The sequence below is a fragment of the Lacerta agilis genome, chromosome 4, assembly GCF_009819535.1.
Source record: "Lacerta agilis isolate rLacAgi1 chromosome 4, rLacAgi1.pri, whole genome shotgun sequence".
In the NCBI taxonomy this organism is placed as follows: domain Eukaryota; kingdom Metazoa; phylum Chordata; class Lepidosauria; order Squamata; family Lacertidae; genus Lacerta; species Lacerta agilis.
This window is the reverse complement of record NC_046315.1, coordinates 30,440,435-30,460,109: the sequence shown is the minus strand read 5'-3', so window position 1 is coordinate 30,460,109 and position 19,675 is coordinate 30,440,435. Positions and strand designations below refer to the sequence as shown.

Below are 19,675 nucleotides of genomic sequence, written 5' to 3'. Positions count from 1 at the left end.
GGAAACGAAGTCCTTTCCTCCCCTGTCCCAAGCGTGCGCCTATAGCAGAAGGCGAGAGCGAACTACGCGACCCAGGTTGCCGCGCGCGACCAGAGCGCGGCGTCCTTTAGCTTCGCCATGGCAACAGCGGCGTAGCACCCGGACCCTCCCCAAGAACCGGCGCCTCGTGATGACGAAAGCCCGCTCTGATTGGTGAGCCGGGCGCGAAGGAGGGAAGGACCGCGACGGAAGCGAGTGGCCGGCGCGTGGAGTTAAGCTGAGGTACCGAGTGGGAGCTCGTGCGCGAGAGTGAGGCGCTTGTGGCCCAGCGGGTGCAGCTTCCCTGGCTTCGTTTAAATTGGGATAAGGGCGGCGGGTACCATACTGGACTGCAGCCCCTTCATTTTGTTGCGTGGTGGGCGTTAAATGTGTGGGGCTCTTCCGCCTTGTGGGGGATTAAACGGGCTCCTCGGGGAGGAGAAAGCTGCGCTCAGCAGATGGGCTGGTTTACCGCACGCAAGGAGACACTCTTTTTACTTGGAGGAGCGTCCTCCCCTGCTGCCTGAAGCAGGCGAGTCTGGGATTCTGCCGGTGTTGATGTTGCATTTTGAATATTTCGCTATTATTACTACGTAGACACCTATCAAGTGCCACACATTTACGTGGCATGTTTTCCACTGTTTACATTAATATGCCAGCCACACAGAACGTGGACTTGGAGATGAAGAAAAGGCAGTTTTCCTAGTAATCCGTGCGACCACCGAAATCTTATGTGTTTCCTCCACTTAAAGCACTACAGCAAGCAGTGAACTTCTGACTATCCTGTGTGTGTTGAGGGCTTTTTAAAAGAAAAGGTTGTGGGGAAGACAGGAGCATAAATAATGTTTGATGTAGATAAAGTGGATGGAAAGATGTCATCCCTCCCTTTTCATAATAGCTAAAACTTTAGGTCATCAAAAGAAGATGAATGCTGCTATAATGGAAAGAAAAGCTTGTAATGTTCCCCCATCTCTGTGGCTAATATGTCCAAAGGCAACTTTGAACTGGGGCTGTAGTATGAGGGAAATGACTCCTTCCTGTGCCATAGCCCTAATCCATCTCTCTCCCCCTCCCCCAACCCTCACATCTGCTTCTAGAAGCAGAAAATTACATTGAGAGATTAGCCATGAATCTCCAATAACATCGGCTCTTGGAGGTAGTTCAGGGGTAGCCAAATTTTTGGACTAAAACTCCAATCATCTCTAACCATTGGCTGTGTTGGCTGAGTATGATGCTAATTGTAGCCCCCCAAAATGGAGGGCACCACATTGGCTACCACTGAACTAGTTCACATAGAAATATGAATAACTTGTGTTTTGAAATTCTAACATAATATTCAAAGTGGGAACTCACAGATCTCACTTTAGGGATATTTGTGCTCCATAGTTTATTTCAGTTTATTATTTGTGGCCTTTCAGATGATGTTGCACTGCAACTCCCATCAATGACAAGGAATGATGGGAGCTGAAGTTCAACAACATGTTGTGGACCTTTTACTTCAACCTTAGCACAGTCCACTGCCAAAATAATACATCTTAACCCCTTAGCAACCCAGGTGGCACTGTGGGTTAAACCACAGAGTCTAGGGCTTGCTGATCAGAAGGTCGGCAGTTCGAATCCCCACGTCGGAGTGAGCTCCCATTGCTCGGTCCCAGCTCCTGCCCACCTAGCAGTTCGAAAGCACGTCAAAGTGCAAGTAGATAAATAGGGACTGCTCCGGCGGTAAGGTAAACGAGCGCTGCTCTGGTTCGCCAGAAGCGGCTTTGTCATGCTGGCCACATGACCCAGAAGCTGTTTGCGGACAAACACCGGCTTCCTTGGCCTATAGAGCGAGATGAGAGCCGCAACCCCAGAGTCGGACACGACTGGACCTAATGGTCAGGGGTCCCTTTACCTTTAACCCCTTAGCCAACACCTTCACCCTTAGTAAATGATGAAGTAGGTTCCTGCTTGAAAAATGAATTTCACAACAAACATTCTAAGATGCAATTCTGTGTTCTTGCACACTTCTCATTTATTTCAGTTTCTGTTACTCAGAAGGATTTCCTAGTGATAATATCTTCGTCTTTATGCCATAGTAGTTTGGAGAAATTAGATGTTCAAATAGTTTCCAAATGGATATTGTGAAAATTAGATAATTAGGGAAATAAAAATATGCTTTATACCTACTCGGACCACTGATCTATCTAGTTCAAGATTGTCACTACAGTGACTGGCAGCAGCTCTCTAATGTTTCAAATGGGTTTTTTCCCAAAGTCCTATCAGGAGATGTTGGGGTTGAACCTGGGACTTTTTGCATGCAAAGCATGTTCTTTATTATTGAACTATCCCTGCACATCGTTGCAAGTATTGCATGATAAATATGGCTGTGTGAATTTGCTACTCTCTTTCAGTTGTGTTAATGAAGATGAAATTTTGCCTCTCCAAAGTAGTTGGTGGCTGTCGTCTTGGCATGCTGACAAATCTTGGTAGGAAAGGGATTCAATCTATGGAGATTCCAGGTTGTCTGCTTTACACCAAAACGGGATCAGCACCACACCTGACACATGACAATCTACAGTTGGTCCAAGATATTCCTGTAGTTATACAACTTCCACTTCCAGCATTGTGAGTGCATTTTTCTTCTGTTAAAATTTGGATCCATGTCATTTAGGCCTTTATGTGTAAAACTGCACCTTAAATTGTGCTCGTTCAGCTGTATGAGGCCAAGGCAGACTATGCATCACTAGATCATGTTTCTTTTGTAGTGTATCTTTGATTGCATAATGTTGTTGCTTTTTTGTCCTCGCAGATGTGATAGAATCAGATTCCAACAGGGCAATCTTGTACATATCTATGCTGTAGTAAACAATGAACTCAATAGGACTCTATAGATAAGTGTGTATCACCTCTAACCACCTGACAGCAGGAAGCTTATTCGCTGTGACCCTGTATGAGTCAAGTTGCTGCATAGCTAATCAACTTCTGACTGATCCACTTTCTGGTCTTGACTGTGGCTTGAGACTGCCCTTTTATTTGCAACTAAGGCATCTCTCCAGTCAATCACTGAGTGGAATTTTCTCCCTTCCTCCCAGTCAGGCCACTACATTGGTTAAATGAAATGAGAAAGAATGTCCACTGACTTGACCAGTCAAATCCTACCATTTTCCAATCCCGTTTCTATATATAAAGAGAAAACCTCATTTCCAGAGCTACCTCTGTTTTAAGACAATGTGATGTGACAGTTAAACAGTCAGTCACCTGCTGGTGTTTTGTGGATACAGTGGTACCTCGGGTTACATACGCTTCAGGTTACATACTCTGCTAACCCAGAAATAACACTTCAGGTTAAGAACTTTGCTTCAGGATAAGAACAGAAATCGTGCTCTGATGGCGCAGCGGCAGCGGGAGGTCCCATTAGCTAAAGTGGTGCTTCAGGTTAAAAACAGTTTCAGGTTAAGAACGGACCTCCGGAACGAATTAAGTACATAACCAGAGGTACCACTGTATCTTGTATATAGACAGCTTATATGCAGTTAACATTTTATATTCAGTAGTGTGATTTCCCTTATATACTCATTTAAAGCAAAGCTTTACTTCAGACATAGAATTCACAGGACTGAAAAGGGTTTTCCCCAATGGTCTAATTTGTTCTCTGTTTGGTTGCAGGGCAGAACTTCATGAGGTCTTGGCGGAATATAAAGAAGGAACTGGAAAGTTCATAGGTAATAGTATTACCATAATACAGTGGGACGCTGGAATATGGAATATAATATGCAGTACAGTATTGGAAATTGTATTTGAAATTGGATGGAATGTATTAGATTTAGGCAAGGATCACCAACGCAGCATGTTCAAATGGTAGTGTGCCCACCAGTACCTCCTATGGCACTCATGAAAGGTTTTAGTAAATATCCCCTCATAGATCCACAATGCACAAAGACTGCTGTACCTGCTCAGTTCCTGTTTGCACTGGCTCAACCTTTCCTACATTGGGCATGCCATGTTAAACAAGCCCACATTTCATTGGACACCCACCTGTTCTGAATAAAGGAGATGTGCAAAGAGCAAACCATGGCGATGGTTGATGTAGGTGCCTTTTCCCCATTAGCAGGACAGCTGTTGGAGGGGGCATGCTTTAACATTTCGTGGTCCTAGCTCTTTTTCTGCACTTTTCGATAATGGCAGATATGTTATGCCCCACCCCAACAACAGCCATTTTGTGACTGGCCTGCATGGCACTTTCTCAAAATTCCAAATGTGCCCACTAATCCAAAAAGTTTGGCAATCCATGGATTAAGGCATAATAGTCCTATAAACCACTGACAAGCAGAGACTAGATTGCACTGTGCCTTTATATTCCACCATATTGATGCTCACAAATTATAGCTATATGTTTGTATAAGGAGCTTATTGCAGGCAAAATCAGTGTTGCACACGAGTGCAAACCCAGTTTGCTATTGTTTGTTTATGTGTTCACACATTGGTCAACTGATTTTCTATATGTTGGCCACTGCAAGTGGCCAACCTGCCAGGAAGTGAGGACACTATGAAATAGATTTTAAAGCACTATATACACCAAAAGGTTTCTCGGAATTATAACTCAGATTGAATTAATAAGGTCAGTTTAGCAGGCATGGGATATGAAAACATTGTGTATCTGGGGAGTTTTGAATGCTCTGCCATCATATCTTTAGTCAACTACAAGGATAAAACTCCTGACTTCCTTTTGGTAGAACATCTAAAACTTTTAAAGTGGTTTTTAAAGCTGTTTAATAATACCTTATGTAGCATGTTGATCACTAATCCACCTTTAGTATTATATTTAATTTAACAGAAAGCACAGGAGTGTTTTTTTGTAAGGCATTAAAGTACCAGAGCCTCACAGAATTGCAGTTAAGCTGGGAATCTTAATTGCCCTACACTTCAAGAAGGATCTCTTCCCAGAAGGACCTCTCTCAGAAAGTTCTGGCAAATTCTGCTCATTGTTATATTAATTTTTTTTGAAAGCAATCAGTGATGCACTTAGGTATCTTTAGATTCTGGGCTTAATTATCTTATCCCCTTCCCCTCTTTAGATGGTAACATGCATAGCTTTAGTTACATCGAAATGTTGTAGGCCAGCCCCACTATGTTTGGGGGCCTTCATACTTGTTCTTTTGAGTGGGGATCTGGACTGCTGCACCAAAGCCCTGCCCTGACATCACCACTGAAAGCAATAAATGAGCTACACTTTGAGGCCATACTTTAGCTTTCACTCTCTTGTTGCAGCAGTTCACTCTTTTATTTTTATGTTTGTTATCCTTTAAAGCTCTGTTCTGGGCTGGGGGTCAGCACAGTATTAACTGTAAGGAACATTAATCAAATCAAAATCCAGAGCCTATGAAGTTGAGCTTTTGTAGCTGCCACTTCCCTTCCCTTTCTCTCCTGGAAGGTGAACAGAGCTGGTCAGGAGAATATTATAGTATCTAGGGAAATGAATTGTCTGTTGTATTTCTATTCGGAAGTGATAAGTTATATACAATCACAGTTGCTTATAAGCAATGTATTAAAAAGTTATCAGTGCAGGTTTCATAGTTTGTATACTAAAAGGTAACTTTTTTTTTAACCATACATAGGCATGCCAGATTCAGTACTATATTGTTCCCTCCATGACCCAGTTATCTGCTCCCCACCTGGTTACAACAACTGCAAGGTATGGTAGACACAAGAACTTTCTGACATTTCAGTACTTTAATGAACATAGCAAGAGCTTGCTGGATCAAGCCAATGGCCCATTTAGTTCAGCAACTCACAGTGGCAAACCAGATACTTATGGGAAACCCCAAAGCTGCGCATGAGCACAACAACGATCTGCCCACCTGTGATTCCCAGCAATTGGTATTCAGAGACATAGTGCATTAGACAGTGGAGGCAGAACATAGCCATCATGGCTTCCCAAATTTTAACGCTGCAATCCAATATGCACTTCACTTGGGAGTAAATCTCATTGAATTTAGTGGGACTTACTTCTGAGTAAATGTGCTTACAATTGAAGTGTTTGGGAGTAGTGACAGCTATAGAAGATTTGCAGGTTGGGGGAGACAGTTTCAGAATTTTTATTTTGCTTTATTTTTGGCATGGAATTATGGTAGCAGGAAGATAATTATTGGTAGGAAACTATGACCGAAAGAGATGTGCAGCTATTCAGGTTTTGCAAGCCTGACCTATAGAATCCTTTGCATACAGTACCAGCACATTTTCATTTCTGTTGCCACAATGAGGACTAGAAACATGATTTAAAAACAAACAGCTAAATAAGTCTAAATGTGATATTTTCAGGAAGACAGTTTCTTGTCTGTGGAATCAAAGTATATATACAACCCTTCAATAAGCATAAGACCGTGTTCCTTTTTAAATTTTCTACTTTGGAAATGTAATAACACAACTCCTTTCTTGATTTTCAAACCAAATTAAGCCTGGTGTTCAACATCCATTTTGTTCTTTCTACCCTTTTTATAGGACTTAAAACAGAAGTATGGTATACTATATATTATGTACAAATCTACTCTCCATGCCTATATACTACATTCTGATTTTGGAAGCATGTTGTGAATACGGAAACATAACTTTTTCCCCCTGTATGGAAAAGTTTGTAATTGCTGGAGTAATTGCCCAAGAGAGCAGATGCTTGTTGATCTGTTCAACAGATGTATCAAAGCCTAAATTAATTGAGTGTCTCTCTTAATTTTGAAATTAAGAATCAGCAAATGCAGCTAAAGCAGTAAAGTCTTGCTCAGTACAACTGCTAGTCCGCATTCACTGCATTTAATTATCTGCAGGTGACTTTGGTTTGCAATATGTCCTGAGTGATGGCAGCTTTAATAACTCAACCTTTTGGGTCTACGTGATACCAGTGAGGCCTAGTGCTTGAATAATCATCCATAATAACACCAACACTGGGTCAGAATACAAAGTTAAAGGCTCCTGCTGCAATACAGCATATTATTATCAAATAGCACCATCAGTTTGCATGACACTGTATATTCCTCGCCCCAGAGAGCTTGCAATTTATGTTGTACAGTGGTGCCCCGCTAGATGAAAAAATTCGTTCTATGAATTTTTTCGTCTAGCGGTTTTTTCGTCTAGCGAAGCGGCAATGACAGCTGTGCTCCGCTAAACGGGAAAAAAAAGAAAATTTTTCGTCTTGCGAAGCAGCCCCATAGACTTTTTCGTCTTGCGGGGCAGCTTCCGCTAGACGAATGCCGTTCGTCTAGCGAGTTTTTCGTCTAGCAAGGCATTCGTCTAGCGGGGCACCACTGTAATTCAACACAGGGGAGGAGTGGAGATAGGGGTCAACAGGAAAGCAGTGTGTTATTGCGCCAGTTAAACAAATTTAGGCTCAGTTACAAAAGGCCATGAAACTGGGAGTTGTGCTGAAGGGTGTTTTTTTTTTTTTTTTTTTTTTTTGAAAAGATGGGTTTTGAGGAGGGATTTGAGGGAAGTAAGAGAGGTGGCATCACACAGGTGTTCTAGGAAATAGTTCCAAGCATATGGAGTAGCAAGGGAGAAAGGACGAGTCCTTTGAGGGAAAATGAGACCTTCTGTTGCTAGAGCTGGAGGAATAAAGATCACAGACAGTCAAGTCATCAAGATGGAAGAAAGTGGAAATTTAGAAGATGTTCAATGTAAGTGTGTATAGGTTTGCAGCCTTAGTTACTCAAACAAACTGTGGAAGATAGTTTGGGTTATCTTTTCAAATAACTAAATCTCTTTTTTGTGGGGAAGAGTCCATTTTTCAATATGTTGGGTGAATAATTCCTCCTCTGTGCACCTTTGAGGTCTCCTACATTTTGGCATTACATCTTATCACATCTTTCTAATGTTAATTTTATTAGTTTTATAATTCTGTTGGTGAGTTTAGAGCAGATCTCAGAGGCTGATTCACACAAGTATATAGACATAACTTAAGCAGCTGGATGTGTACTACCTCCATGTGGAGGGGTACAAGAAAAGGAAATTCTATTATGACGGGACAGTTGTGCCCATGGAATGCACCTTCTGTTCATAGAGTGAGAACTTAAGGTCCAGACCACTATGTTATGTGAGCTGAAAAAACTGTCTCTGGTGTGTTGTTATTGACAGTTCTTTCCATGTGGAAGTTATAACTTGATACAGGCCTCACATGCTCATCCTTCAGATGATAAATCTGCTGATCATAGTTTAGAAGTTGGAATGACACTTTACAGAGAATGTGAAGCTGCCACCAAAAACAGCAGCTTTTGGCTTAGTTCCACTCCAGTCTCTTTGTTCGGCTGTCTAGGTTTGGCTGTTCATTTGTCCTGCTGTCATTAAAATGCGCATTTCTCTACTTCTGCTTCACATCATTGGCTGTTGCTGACAGTAATGAGTAATGAACATATTGAAGTCAGGGAATGGGGCAGTTTGGGCTAAGCATAAAGGAAATAGGAACTTGACTTTGAGGTACTTCCATTCTTAATAGCAATCAATGTTCTTTATAAAGTGCAGTTTTGCCTTGAGTTTCCAAGTGCATGAAAAGATGGGTTCCATTAGCAAGATTTTTGTCGCTCATTGATTATCTCCTAATCTCCCTGTTTAAACTCTCTCTGTTTGCTTGTCTTTGACAGTCAGTTTCTGTATGGGGAAGTGGAGGGCGGATAGAAATGACACCATCAAATTTCATGGCCATCCAACGTGTTATTCAGCCAGACTGGTTCCAGTGTCTATCAGATGGAGACACTGTTGGAGAAGGAATATCTAAGAAGAGGGCCAAGAAGTCTGTGGATCGATCCCTGTTCTTTTTGGATGAGTGCCTGCAGTTGCAAGATAAATCTCCAGTAAGAGCTAAGTCTGTTTGAACCATTTCAAGTCTCCCACAACATGGGAGGTTTGGAGCATACAGTATATTGGCAAAATAGCTAGAGTAGTTCTGAAGTCTGATATTTATCGACAGAACAGTCAAAAAGGTTCTCCCCTGCTCTAGTGAATATATTGAGGCACTAGTGTTGTAGAACTGCTTCCCAAAAATGATATTTGCTCTGCCATTTAGGCATTATGCTTATTTGGGAGCTGGGGAATGAGCTTTTCTCTTACTTTGGAAAAAACAAGTTGTAAGGTTCTCAGTTAGTTGCTCATGAGTAAGCAGCCAGAACTCTGCTGTTTTCTTTAAGGTTTTTATTGTGCAAACTATATACAGTGCAGAGCTAAAAAGTTCATGTCTGTATCAAGCAGTGTCAGTATCCGGGAATGGTCCCTTCCGGTTCTGACTCCAACAAAAGAGCTTAGGGATACGAAAACCCCGCCTCCCATCTTTTCGCTTCACCCCATGACGCCTTTGGGGCGACAGAAGTTGCGCACCCCCTGTATCGCCCGCAGAACTGTGTGAGTGCTAGGTCTCTCGTGCATCCCCAGAGCCTCGACTCCTTTCCCCCTGAGAGACCTCCCCCTCCTCGCTTGATGCCTCACTACTCCTCCCGCTGCTAGAGGAGGTACTGCTGGCAAGGTGGGACTGGGGCTCTCTGTAACATCCTGAGAGCCCTTGCACCACTCCGCGCTGAGTCGGGGATAGTTCCCTGACACAAGTGTGAAAAGTTCTTTTATTATTCTGATGGTTCTTCATAAGGTAGTGGTAGCCAGGAGCTCTATGGTTCCTTGGCAGTAGGAAACCAATCTGCCACAGCCAGTATTGACTCTTTCTTAAAAAGTAGCAATCATAGGGTGGAGAATCAGCCTTAAAATATTGGGAGCAGAGTCTCAGGCCATTACATTATGTGTATTTAACTCTCATTTAAGTACCATGAAGTTAACTGGTGTCAAGATAAGGGGAGAAGGACAAGGACAGTGATATGGTAATTATTTTTTTTCTGTGTCCCAGTTCATTCATTTAACCCTTATACTCCACACTGGCCTTTTTCTTTCTTTTTGGTATCTGCTCCAAATAAGGCTGGTGCAACAGGGTAGTCAGTTGTGTAATCCTAACCATGTCCATTCAGAACGGAGTCCTGTTGAATTTAGTGGGGCTTCCTCCAGGCAAGTAGGGGTTAGGATTGCATGCTTAAATTACCTTCTTCTCCAGCCAAAGGGTGTATTTATCTTACATTTATAACTTCCTTCCAAACTAGGAATTGCAACAGAGCTTGATAATTGGAGTTGTTGAAGGTGGAGATGTGTTGGAGGAGAGGCTCCGATCTGCTAAGGAGACTGCCAAGAGACCGGTAGCTGGCTTCTTGCTTGATGGCTTTCAGGGAAATGCCATGGCATGGAAGACCAAGCTGGAACTCTTGTCCGCGGTTACAGCAGAGTTACCGGAAGATAAACCCAGGTCAGACCAAAGTGTAAATTTGATCAAAAGCCACATAATGCAGATATTTGGAAAGTTCCTGGCTGATTATATCTCCAGACCACAACTTTTTATGTGCTGTTGAAAATGAAATTTTCATAAATTATGGGAAGGGTGGGGCACTTCAGGCCATGAATCTAATCAGGCCTTCCAGGCCTCCCTACCTCCCCTGAACCTTATGATGTATATGTTATCTTTTGTTTATGTACCACTTTTTGGGTGGATCTCACAAAACGGTTTATGTAAGATTATTGCAACAACCATGAATATTGATTTTAAAGAGTGGAATTGGAAACCTTTGATATCAGGTGTGAGGCAGATAAAGTCACAGATAAGCCAAAAAGGGGTTTGTAGGCAGATAGAAATTAGCATATTTCAGAGAGAGGAATTCTGAGTGCAGGAGGGGAATTGGCGATTGACATAAATTTAGGCTGCAATTCATCATGATTCAGGAGACATCGTGTCCCTTTTCAGTGTCTCCTGGCAGGAAGTTTGGGCACCTCTCCCCAGTGCTAATGAACATCTTCTGTCTATTTTTCTGGTAGTCTTGTTTCAAGCTTTCAAAATAAGTAAGTGGAAGAGTGTTGCTTTGTGTTTGCCTGTGGTTTGGAGATCAGCATTTCATTGCAATCGGGAATTGCAATAGCAGAATACTACTGACTTTGTTATCTCCGCTGGCTGTGGAAGAAAATCACCCCAAGAGCTTATCAGGATCATTAAAAATGCAAAAACTATCCCTTGGCAGTATATCCTTTTAATAAACTTCCTTCTTCCGTTGGGAGATGGCTGTTTTCAGCACTGGAAAAAAGGCAGAGCTTTCAAATGAGATAAAAAAGTTCATAAATTACTGGCAGAATACTGCAAGAGAGGAGGCAGATTTTGTGGCTGTGTTCTGCATTTTTCTACTCCTTAAGGGCTGCGTTCTATTCTCAAAGCTACCAACATGAGTCTGACCAAACTGCAGGAGGTAGTGGAAGACAGGAGTGCCTGGCGTGCTCTGGTCCATGGGGTCACGAAGAATCGGACACAACTAAACAACAACAAAGGAAGAACTGGACCTTAAAAGAGTGGAAGTCACAAAATGGCAGGGGAATCAGCAGAGGTGTGATGCCACTCCTTATCAGTGGGAAGCTTCACAAGAAGCTTCCGACCATGGGCAAAGAGAGCAACTGTCACCTCTTCTTACCCAAGCCCTACATTCCTTCTATGCCTACCTGCCAGCTGCGTCAACTTTCTCTGCAAAAGTTGCCCTCCCCCCTCACTATTGCATTCAGCCTGGAATGGAGATGGCTGGAGTGATAGAGGAAGAAAATCTGCCTGTCAAACTTTGACAGACATCTTGTTGTTTTTAAATTGGGAGTAACCTTGATTGCTGTTAGAAAGATTGTTGTTAAGGAACTTCAAATGTTAATTGCTGGTATAATAGCTATGTTAAATGCATAGCATTTTCCTATCCAGGGAGCATAAAAATAAACCCAGCTCATGCTGTAAGTTTTCTATAGCCTGGTCAAAAAAGTCATTACTAAAGTCACAATTTATTATGGTACTGTGCATTTTTCTAGTCATCTGCTAAATTTATTGACCTAGATTGGCTTGTTCAATTGTCAGCACAGCCATTATTCCTGAGGGAGAGGAAAACTGCTGTTTCTACACCCCCCAGTCTTTGACAAAGCTGCCAGCTGAATTTGTGGAGTCTAGCATCGCTATAACTAATAATAGCATATTAAGCATTGGTGATTCCAGCTGCATTTTTGAGCCCCAAGGGGATATTATAGCTCTGGCTAATGGCAAAATGCTTTTAGGAAAAAAATACTTTTGGTTAAGAAAGCTCATGTGATCTGGAGGGCTTGAAGGAGAATGTGTGCAAAATGTCAGAAATGCAATTCATATTTTCTTGGGGTGGGGGCATATTATTTAACCAGAGAAGTCCCAAAAGGCAAGTACCGGTAAGTGTATTTTTCTTGCACCCTCCACTCCAAGAAGTACTTTTGGCTCCCATTTCACAACAGTTTAGGACTGCCTACTGCAGAGGGCCCTAAGGATTCAACCCTGCAGTCAGTGCAAAAACTGGGTTAAGGCTACACACAACTAAAGCGACTTATACTTAACGGTTTTTGGGTTAGATCAGTGAATGTGTGTTTTGTGTTCGCTGACTATTTTACACAAACAAAAACTCACAATGATACTTTGTGAACCAGGGATGCGAAATTTGTGGCCCTCCAGATATTGTTGAACTACAGCTCCCATTATCTCTGACTGTTGCCTATCCTGGCTTGAGCTAGTGGAAGTTGGAGTCCAACCACATCTGGAGAGACACACCCCTGCTCTAAATCATGAGGCAACTGTAGCAAAAGCAATCAATTAGACCAGGACTGTACCTTACATCAGATACTGCAGCATGGTGTGGGAAATTGCAGCGTATTCAGTATCCAGGAGAGATCAGCTAAACAGAGAAACACATAATAGTATCTCCTCTGATGTAACATGATTTTCAGGTCACTAGAGCTGCCAGCAAGCTCTTTATTATATTTCCTGTATAACTGGGTAGAAGGTAACCCACTCATATGAACGAACTTAATGTGAATCCAATATTTATAGGTATTTAGAACTCTTAAATAGTTTTTACTTTTTCTCCCAATTGGATTTAATGCTGAAAAGGAAGGAGAACAGAATTTAGATTCTCACCTTATCAAATTTTGATTATTTGTTTTACTATTTGAAACAATACTGGTTTTGCCTTCATTTCATCTGAAGATAAAAAGTTCCAGTGGAGAAATTCCCTGTTCCATTATATTATACAGAACATCCTTCAGCCATGTATTTCTGTATAAATCTTGACAGATCACAGAATGCTTACTGACTTCCTGAAAGCCAAAGCAGACTTTATTGCTTCTGGAAAACAGCAATGCCCAAACCATACATGTTATAGATTTCAGACATGGGTATCAGTCTGAAAAAGAATGAGCAAGCTCTTTTACTCCTCTGCTGGTGCACTGTATCCCTCTGACTGCCTCATATATTTTAATTGGAACAGCTACAATGCTATATGCACTGAATGAAAAGCTCTTGTGAAAAAGAATCTTCACAGATTTCACAGATCAAACTGCTATGTGCTAATTGAAGTTTACACTTTGTGACTGTTTTCCCCATCTCCACCTGAAAGGGAGAACCAGCTGTATCCTGAGCTAAGACAAAGCATACTAGCACGCAGCTCAAGCATTAGCATGTGAACTCAAATGATTAAGATAAAAATTGTAAAGCATTTTGGACTATGAAAGGTGCTACACAGAATGATAAACAGTAGTCATGATAATTCTTTTCAATCCAAGTGTGTCTAGGGAAAGTGACTTTGTAAACTTTAATGCTGGTCTTGGATTAAATAAACAACTGCCCAAAGAAAAAGTACCTTTGAATTGTTGGGGTGCAAGTTAATTTGAAATGTGCTTTTAATATATTGAATGTGTTGCAAATGGAAGATAATATATGTTGTACTTTGCGCCCTTCTAAAAAAATGTGTCGATTAAAAATATCAATAAATCAATTTAGCATATTCAGCCAGTCTGTTAGTTGCTTAGGATGTTGCTGCCAACCTATAAAGGCCTATACAGTGTACCTAAAGGTCCAATATACCTGAAGGAGCATCTCCACCCCCATCATTCTGCCTGGACACTGAGGTCCAGCGCTGAGGGCCTTCTGGCGGTTCCCTCACTGCGAGAAGCGAAGCTACAGGGAACCAGGCAGAGGGCCTTCTCGGGATTGGCGCCCGCCCTGTGGAACGCCCTCCCATCAGAGGTCAAAGGAAAAAACAACTACCAGACTTTTAGAAGACATCTGAAGGCAGCTCTGTTTAGGGAAGCTTTTAATATCTGAAGGACTATTGTATTTTAATATTTTGTTGGAAGCAGCCAGATGGGATACCCAGCCAGATGGGATACCCAGCCAGATGGGCAGGGTATAAATTATTATTATTATTATTATTATTATTATTATTATTAATTTATTATATTACAGTTTGGGTTTTACACGGTTTAAAAAGTGTGTCTGTCCACGTTTCTTCTTTCTGCTGTGATGATTTTGCAAATGTCTTCTGCAGACTGATTCATGGAATTGGCAGGCCTGATGAGGTGCTGGACTGCATTGAGAGAGGTGTAGATGTTTTTGAGAGTTCTTTCCCTTACCAAGTGACAGAGCGGGGCAGTGCTTTGTCCTTCAGCTACAATTATAAACCAGATCCTGAAACAGCAGGTATTTGTCTTTATGGACTTCTTTTGTGCGAATACTGGAATAATGGCTGCATTACTTTTTTAGTTCTTAGAAATAGATATACACAGTACTGCAGTATTAATAACCTCCTTATATCTGTAGCTCATTTGACATCAGAAAAACAACAAACTGGTCATAACAAAAGAAATGCTATTTTCAGATGAAGCTTGACGTAGTTGAGACCACTATTTTTATTAGGTACAGTATTCCTTATAGTCCATATATGTTATTGAGGCTTAGGACAGTTAGTGTTTTGCAGTGCAAAATTACAGTAATTCTTCTCTTCAGTCTCATCCAGCTACTAATGAAGAAATCAAACCATGACTTTAAGGAGCTCTTTTTCGGCTTCACCTTGCTGGTGTCTTCCCTAAAAGGTTGCAAATGTTATTAAACTTGCTTGTATGTTGTGTTGTTTTGTTTCCATCAAAACAGAAGTTCCTTAGATTATGAAGGAAGTTTAGGGACTGTACTTTTTCTTTATCAAAAGATTTCAAACAGGGCTTGCTATTCACAGACAGGGCAAGTGTGAAAATGTAGGCCGGAAAAGGAGCAGCTGATGGCTTTCTTAATGGGTTCAGGGTTGAGAGTTTGTTTCATGCTTTGGCAACTCAGAGCAGACAAGTATATCTTTTATCACATTTTCCGGAACCCTTACTTACAATATGATAAGTCATATAGAATTTAAGGTGCAAAGGGGAAACACTCGGCTCCTTTTTCTCATTGAATAAGAAGTTTTAGAGTCTCTCTGTGCTTCTTAGTACGGTAACTTGTTTGGAAATAGAAGATAGTCTTTTATTTATAAAAGAAATAAACCCACAACAATACCTAGTCTCGTTTCAGAATTTCCAAAGGATGAATAGGCTTCACATGCATCATAGACCATTTCTCCACCCCAGTGATTTTATGAACATTTCAGTGTGCTGAGAACTTACAGATGGTATCCTTATGAGTCTGTTTTTATCTATAAAAGCACCACTACTGTGACAGTTGAAACATTCTGATTGAAATCCTTTCAACAAGCTGTCAGGCTGTCAGGTCAAATGTGGAGTGTGGATCAGATGCAGGTCACTTGTGAACTCCATCCAAATAAAAACAAGCCATTGAATTTGGTGACTTCACAGTGTGCAAAATGCAGTTCAGGCAGCATTGAATTTTATGGTTATTTAGGAGTGGGAAAGGGAAGGCAGCTGAGCAACAGCAACTAAAATGCAGCAATTTGAACTTCAAGTCCCCATAAGATTACCAGTAGTTGGCTCCCTTCTACCTCTAAAGTCTTGTGTGGTGTAGTGGTTAAGAGCGGTAGACTCATAATCTGGGGAACCGGGTTCGTGTCTACACTCCTCCACATGCAGCTGCTGGGTGACCTTGGGCTAGTCACACTTCTCTGAAGTCTCTCAGCCCCACTCACCTCACAGAGTGTTTGTTGTGGGGGAGGAAGGGAAAGGAGAATGTTAGCCGCTTTGAGACTCCTTCGGGTAGTGATAAAGCGGGATATCAAATCCAAACTCCTCCTCTTCTTCTTCTTGTCACTTTTTTTTTTTACTACCTCTACAATATCATGATTATCTTTTAAACATTTTAAATGCCCATGTGTGTTTTAATGAGAGAGTCATCTTGAAGTGTTTGAGACTGGGGATATTTTTTATATTTATTTAACCTTATTAATGAAATACTTTGTGTTTCATTGCAGTCTTAAAAGAAGGGCAAAAAGATACGAGGAGAAAGGAGGATGAAAAAACAGACAATGAAACAATCCACAGAGCTCAAGAAATTGCTTCATTTGAAATAAATTTGAAAGAAAAAAGGTATGTTGGTTTAAGAGTTTAGTTTGAAATGTCAGCTTCTGCCATGGACTACTTATCTTGTTGCTTAAGGGAGCAGATCTGCATTTACCTGGAAATAAACCCTACTGAACATGGTGGGACTCGTTCTAAGTAAATATGCTCTGGTTGGCAAAGTTTTGAGTCCATTTAAGTTTATGCAATAAGTAACTCAAGATAAGTATTCCACTCTTCGGAGGTTTTGCTATTGGGAATGAGGAGCAGCAAACTGAAATCACTCAAGAGTCAAATGAACATGCCACTATTACTGTATCTCAACCAATAAATGGACAGTTATAACAATAAATAACCACCCCACAATGTCCAAATGCCAAACTAATCCTGGTTACTCAGTTTCCTGGGTAGATGAGTCGGCAATATCAGATAAGATCATTATCATTATCATTTGTTAGGCACTTAATAAACACATATCAAAGCAACTTCACAAGATAAAATACAAACAGATAAAATTAATTAAAAGCTAATAAATTAACAAAAAGTATGTAATATAAAATTCCTAAAATGCTCATCCACGAACACAACAAAAAGGACAAGTCCTACCCCCACCCTGCTAAAATATCAGCACCACAGTAAAGGCTAACTTAACTGCCAGTGCTGCTGTTAGGGTAGCAGTTTCTGAGTCCAATCTTTCAACTTGTCAGAGTTTGCTTTACTTTCTAACCGCTTCCTTCTATTCTTTCCTTTTCCTTCTTTGCCAGGTATTCAGCTTTTCATCACTCTCTTGTGCTCCTTGTTGATTATTTCCCCTATCCCCTTCATGCCCTTGTACCAATCATATTTCCTTAACTGACTCTCACTCCCTTTTCTCACCATTCTTTGCCCCTCATGTTTGCTCATATTCAAAGGGCTTAGGAACAGGCATTACGGGAGCCATGACTGGCACATGATGTTACAGGTGGCCAGTGGTTAGAAAACATGCAGAATACCACGGATGTATACATTCTAAAACCAAGCATCATATAGTAAACTTATACCCTCTTGAGTTGGAAAAAATGTTGAAAAAAATACATCTCTTTTAACAGATATGTTATTAAATACTTTTGATGCTTTCCACATCTGTATGCATGTCCTGGCTCAATTTATTGCAGGGAGAATTAGTTTCTTGTCAACATTTTAAAAATTAAATAGAAATTATGATTGCCTTCATTTTTCATGCTGTGCTTGGGACAGGCTAGAGGGATTAGCTTATATTGTGTGAAAACCATGAAACCGTAAAGGAACTTGAACACTCTTGGCTGTCCACCCACACCAGAAATTATTGGGCTTCTAAGTTTTTGTTGACAGCAAAGCTCCAGGGTGCCTCTTGCCAAGGTGGTGCTTCTGCAGCTCTCTGCCTTATTATTGTGGTGTATGGGTCTCCTGCTGTGTCCTGTAATGGAATGCAGAGAGCAGATAGATAGCAGCATTATCTTGATGAAGAAAAGAATGAGTCTGCCATTCACCTCAAAAGTTCATCCTGCCATAGTAATTAAAACATAGTCATTACTTTTCAGGTTAGGGTGGGGCAAGGCAGTATTCATTGTCAGGCTCCATAGCATTCCAGCGGAGAATCCCTACACCCACCCTGATAACTAGCTGGTATTAGAAAGATACTTTGACACCCAGGTGATAACTCCATCTTTAGTTTCCATAGAATATATTCATGCTTTTTAGTTTGTTAGTCCCTTGGGACAAGAATCGGCCATCTTATTCTTTGCAGTGCACTCTGTGTATAGAATACTTTTTGCTTTGCAATCAGACATTGTCTCACAATAAGTGATTAGTGGCTGCCTCATTGTGCCCAAGGTGTAGGGTTTTTTTTAATTGTGGGAGGGTTGCTTTATTTTTATTTTTTTAGCTTTTAATATCTGCTCCTTTTCTTACTTAGGTACCAGGATGACTTTGGCCCTTTAGTGAATGGATGTTTGTGCTACTGCTGCCAGAATCATAGTCGTGCCTACGTTCATCACCTTCTTGAGACCAAAGAGTTGCTAGCTGGTGTGCTGCTTATGATGCATAACTTTCAGCACTATTTCGGTTTCTTCTGTTCTGTGCGAGATGCTCTGAAAGAAGACCAGTTGGATCGATTGAGAGAGGTTGTCAGCATGCAAGCACCTTGAGGCTAGAAATACACAAATAGTACAGGGAGAAAAGAACCCATGAAGCAACAGGCTCCATATTTTGGCTACCATTAATCTCATGTCATCTGAAGCCCAAGCCTTCTGGAATCTTTTCCCCATTAGCCAACCAGTTATAGCAAGGACAGCCTGATGTTGTTGGACTACAACTTACAGCATCCCTACCGTTGGCCATGCTGATGGGAGCTGGCATCCCAACAACATCCTCAAGGTACTACCTTGACTACCTCTGGGTTAAAGGAACCAGAAAACAAAGGAGGAGATCACATTTCTAGAGGTACCCATTCATGATGTTTAAAATCATGACTTTGTGTCTGTAATCCTCAGGAACCCTAAGAGCACTAGAGCTGAAGAAAAGAATATAAACTGTCACATGAATCATGTTAAAAATGTCAGCTTGCATTGTGCACTCTGACTTCATCCTCATAACCGGCTAATATCAGCCCATTTGGGCTTTTATTTAAAATGCCTCTGGGAAGAAGATGAAACATATAGAAGAAAGGACTCTTTGCAACTCTTTGACCTCTGGCTCGCTGGGCACACAAGCAATGTTTTGCAAGTGGGACCAATCCCCAAAGTATTTCATAGACTTGCACAGTGCAGAACCCTTATTCTGCACTATGGCTTGTATGCTTCAGTCTGTGGTTTTGATAAAAAGTCCCCAGAACAACAGCTGTTCTATCTTCATGGTTTTTAATACGCTTTTAACAATTTTCCTCTTGCAAATTCCATTCTCCCTCCCTGATTTGTGGCTGGCAAGGGGCATGCCTTGATTAATGTAGCTGCACAGATGTTAATGTGTGGTAGTGCTTTGATGATAACAGAGGACACGGATGCAAACACATGTTGGGCTTCTGTATCTTCTTGAGTTCAATCGTGCTTTTTATTGAGTGGAGTATTTTAAAGTATATTATTGTTGTTATTATTATTATTATTATTATTCATGAGAAACATCAGTAAGACACTTGTACATATTTTTGTATTACTTCTGGGTAAGGCTGTTGCATAGAAGAGCATAGGCACTGAAACACATGGGACCTTATCAGGAGATCTTTGCATGTGCTGGTGGCCTATGGTCCTGCTACTATGCATGAAAGATCAGAGTGTGTTCCCCCAGC

The 19,675-nt window shown here is 41.2% G+C and overlaps 1 protein-coding gene across 3 annotated transcripts; it reads left to right on the top strand.

The window, feature by feature from the left end:
* The first annotated feature begins 197 nt into the window (after nt 1–197).
* On the top strand, nt 198–19,049 carry QTRT2 (queuine tRNA-ribosyltransferase accessory subunit 2). 3 transcript variants are annotated; one of them, XM_033146545.1, is made up of 9 exons: nt 198–261; nt 2,412–2,625; nt 3,667–3,722; nt 5,616–5,692; nt 8,625–8,834; nt 10,119–10,318; nt 14,430–14,581; nt 16,290–16,404; nt 18,308–19,049. In XM_033146545.1, the coding sequence occupies exons 2-9, from the start codon at nt 2,420–2,422 to the stop codon at nt 18,537–18,539; spliced, it is 1,248 nt and encodes a 415-aa protein (XP_033002436.1). In that variant the 5' UTR covers nt 198–261; nt 2,412–2,419; the 3' UTR covers nt 18,540–19,049. The 3 variants fall into 3 exon arrangements, with proteins under 3 accessions (XP_033002436.1, XP_033002438.1, XP_033002437.1); XM_033146546.1 differs by having other exon boundaries at nt 209–261; nt 2,448–2,625; XM_033146547.1 differs by lacking the exon at nt 8,625–8,834.
* The last annotated feature ends 626 nt before the right edge of the window (nt 19,050–19,675 follow it).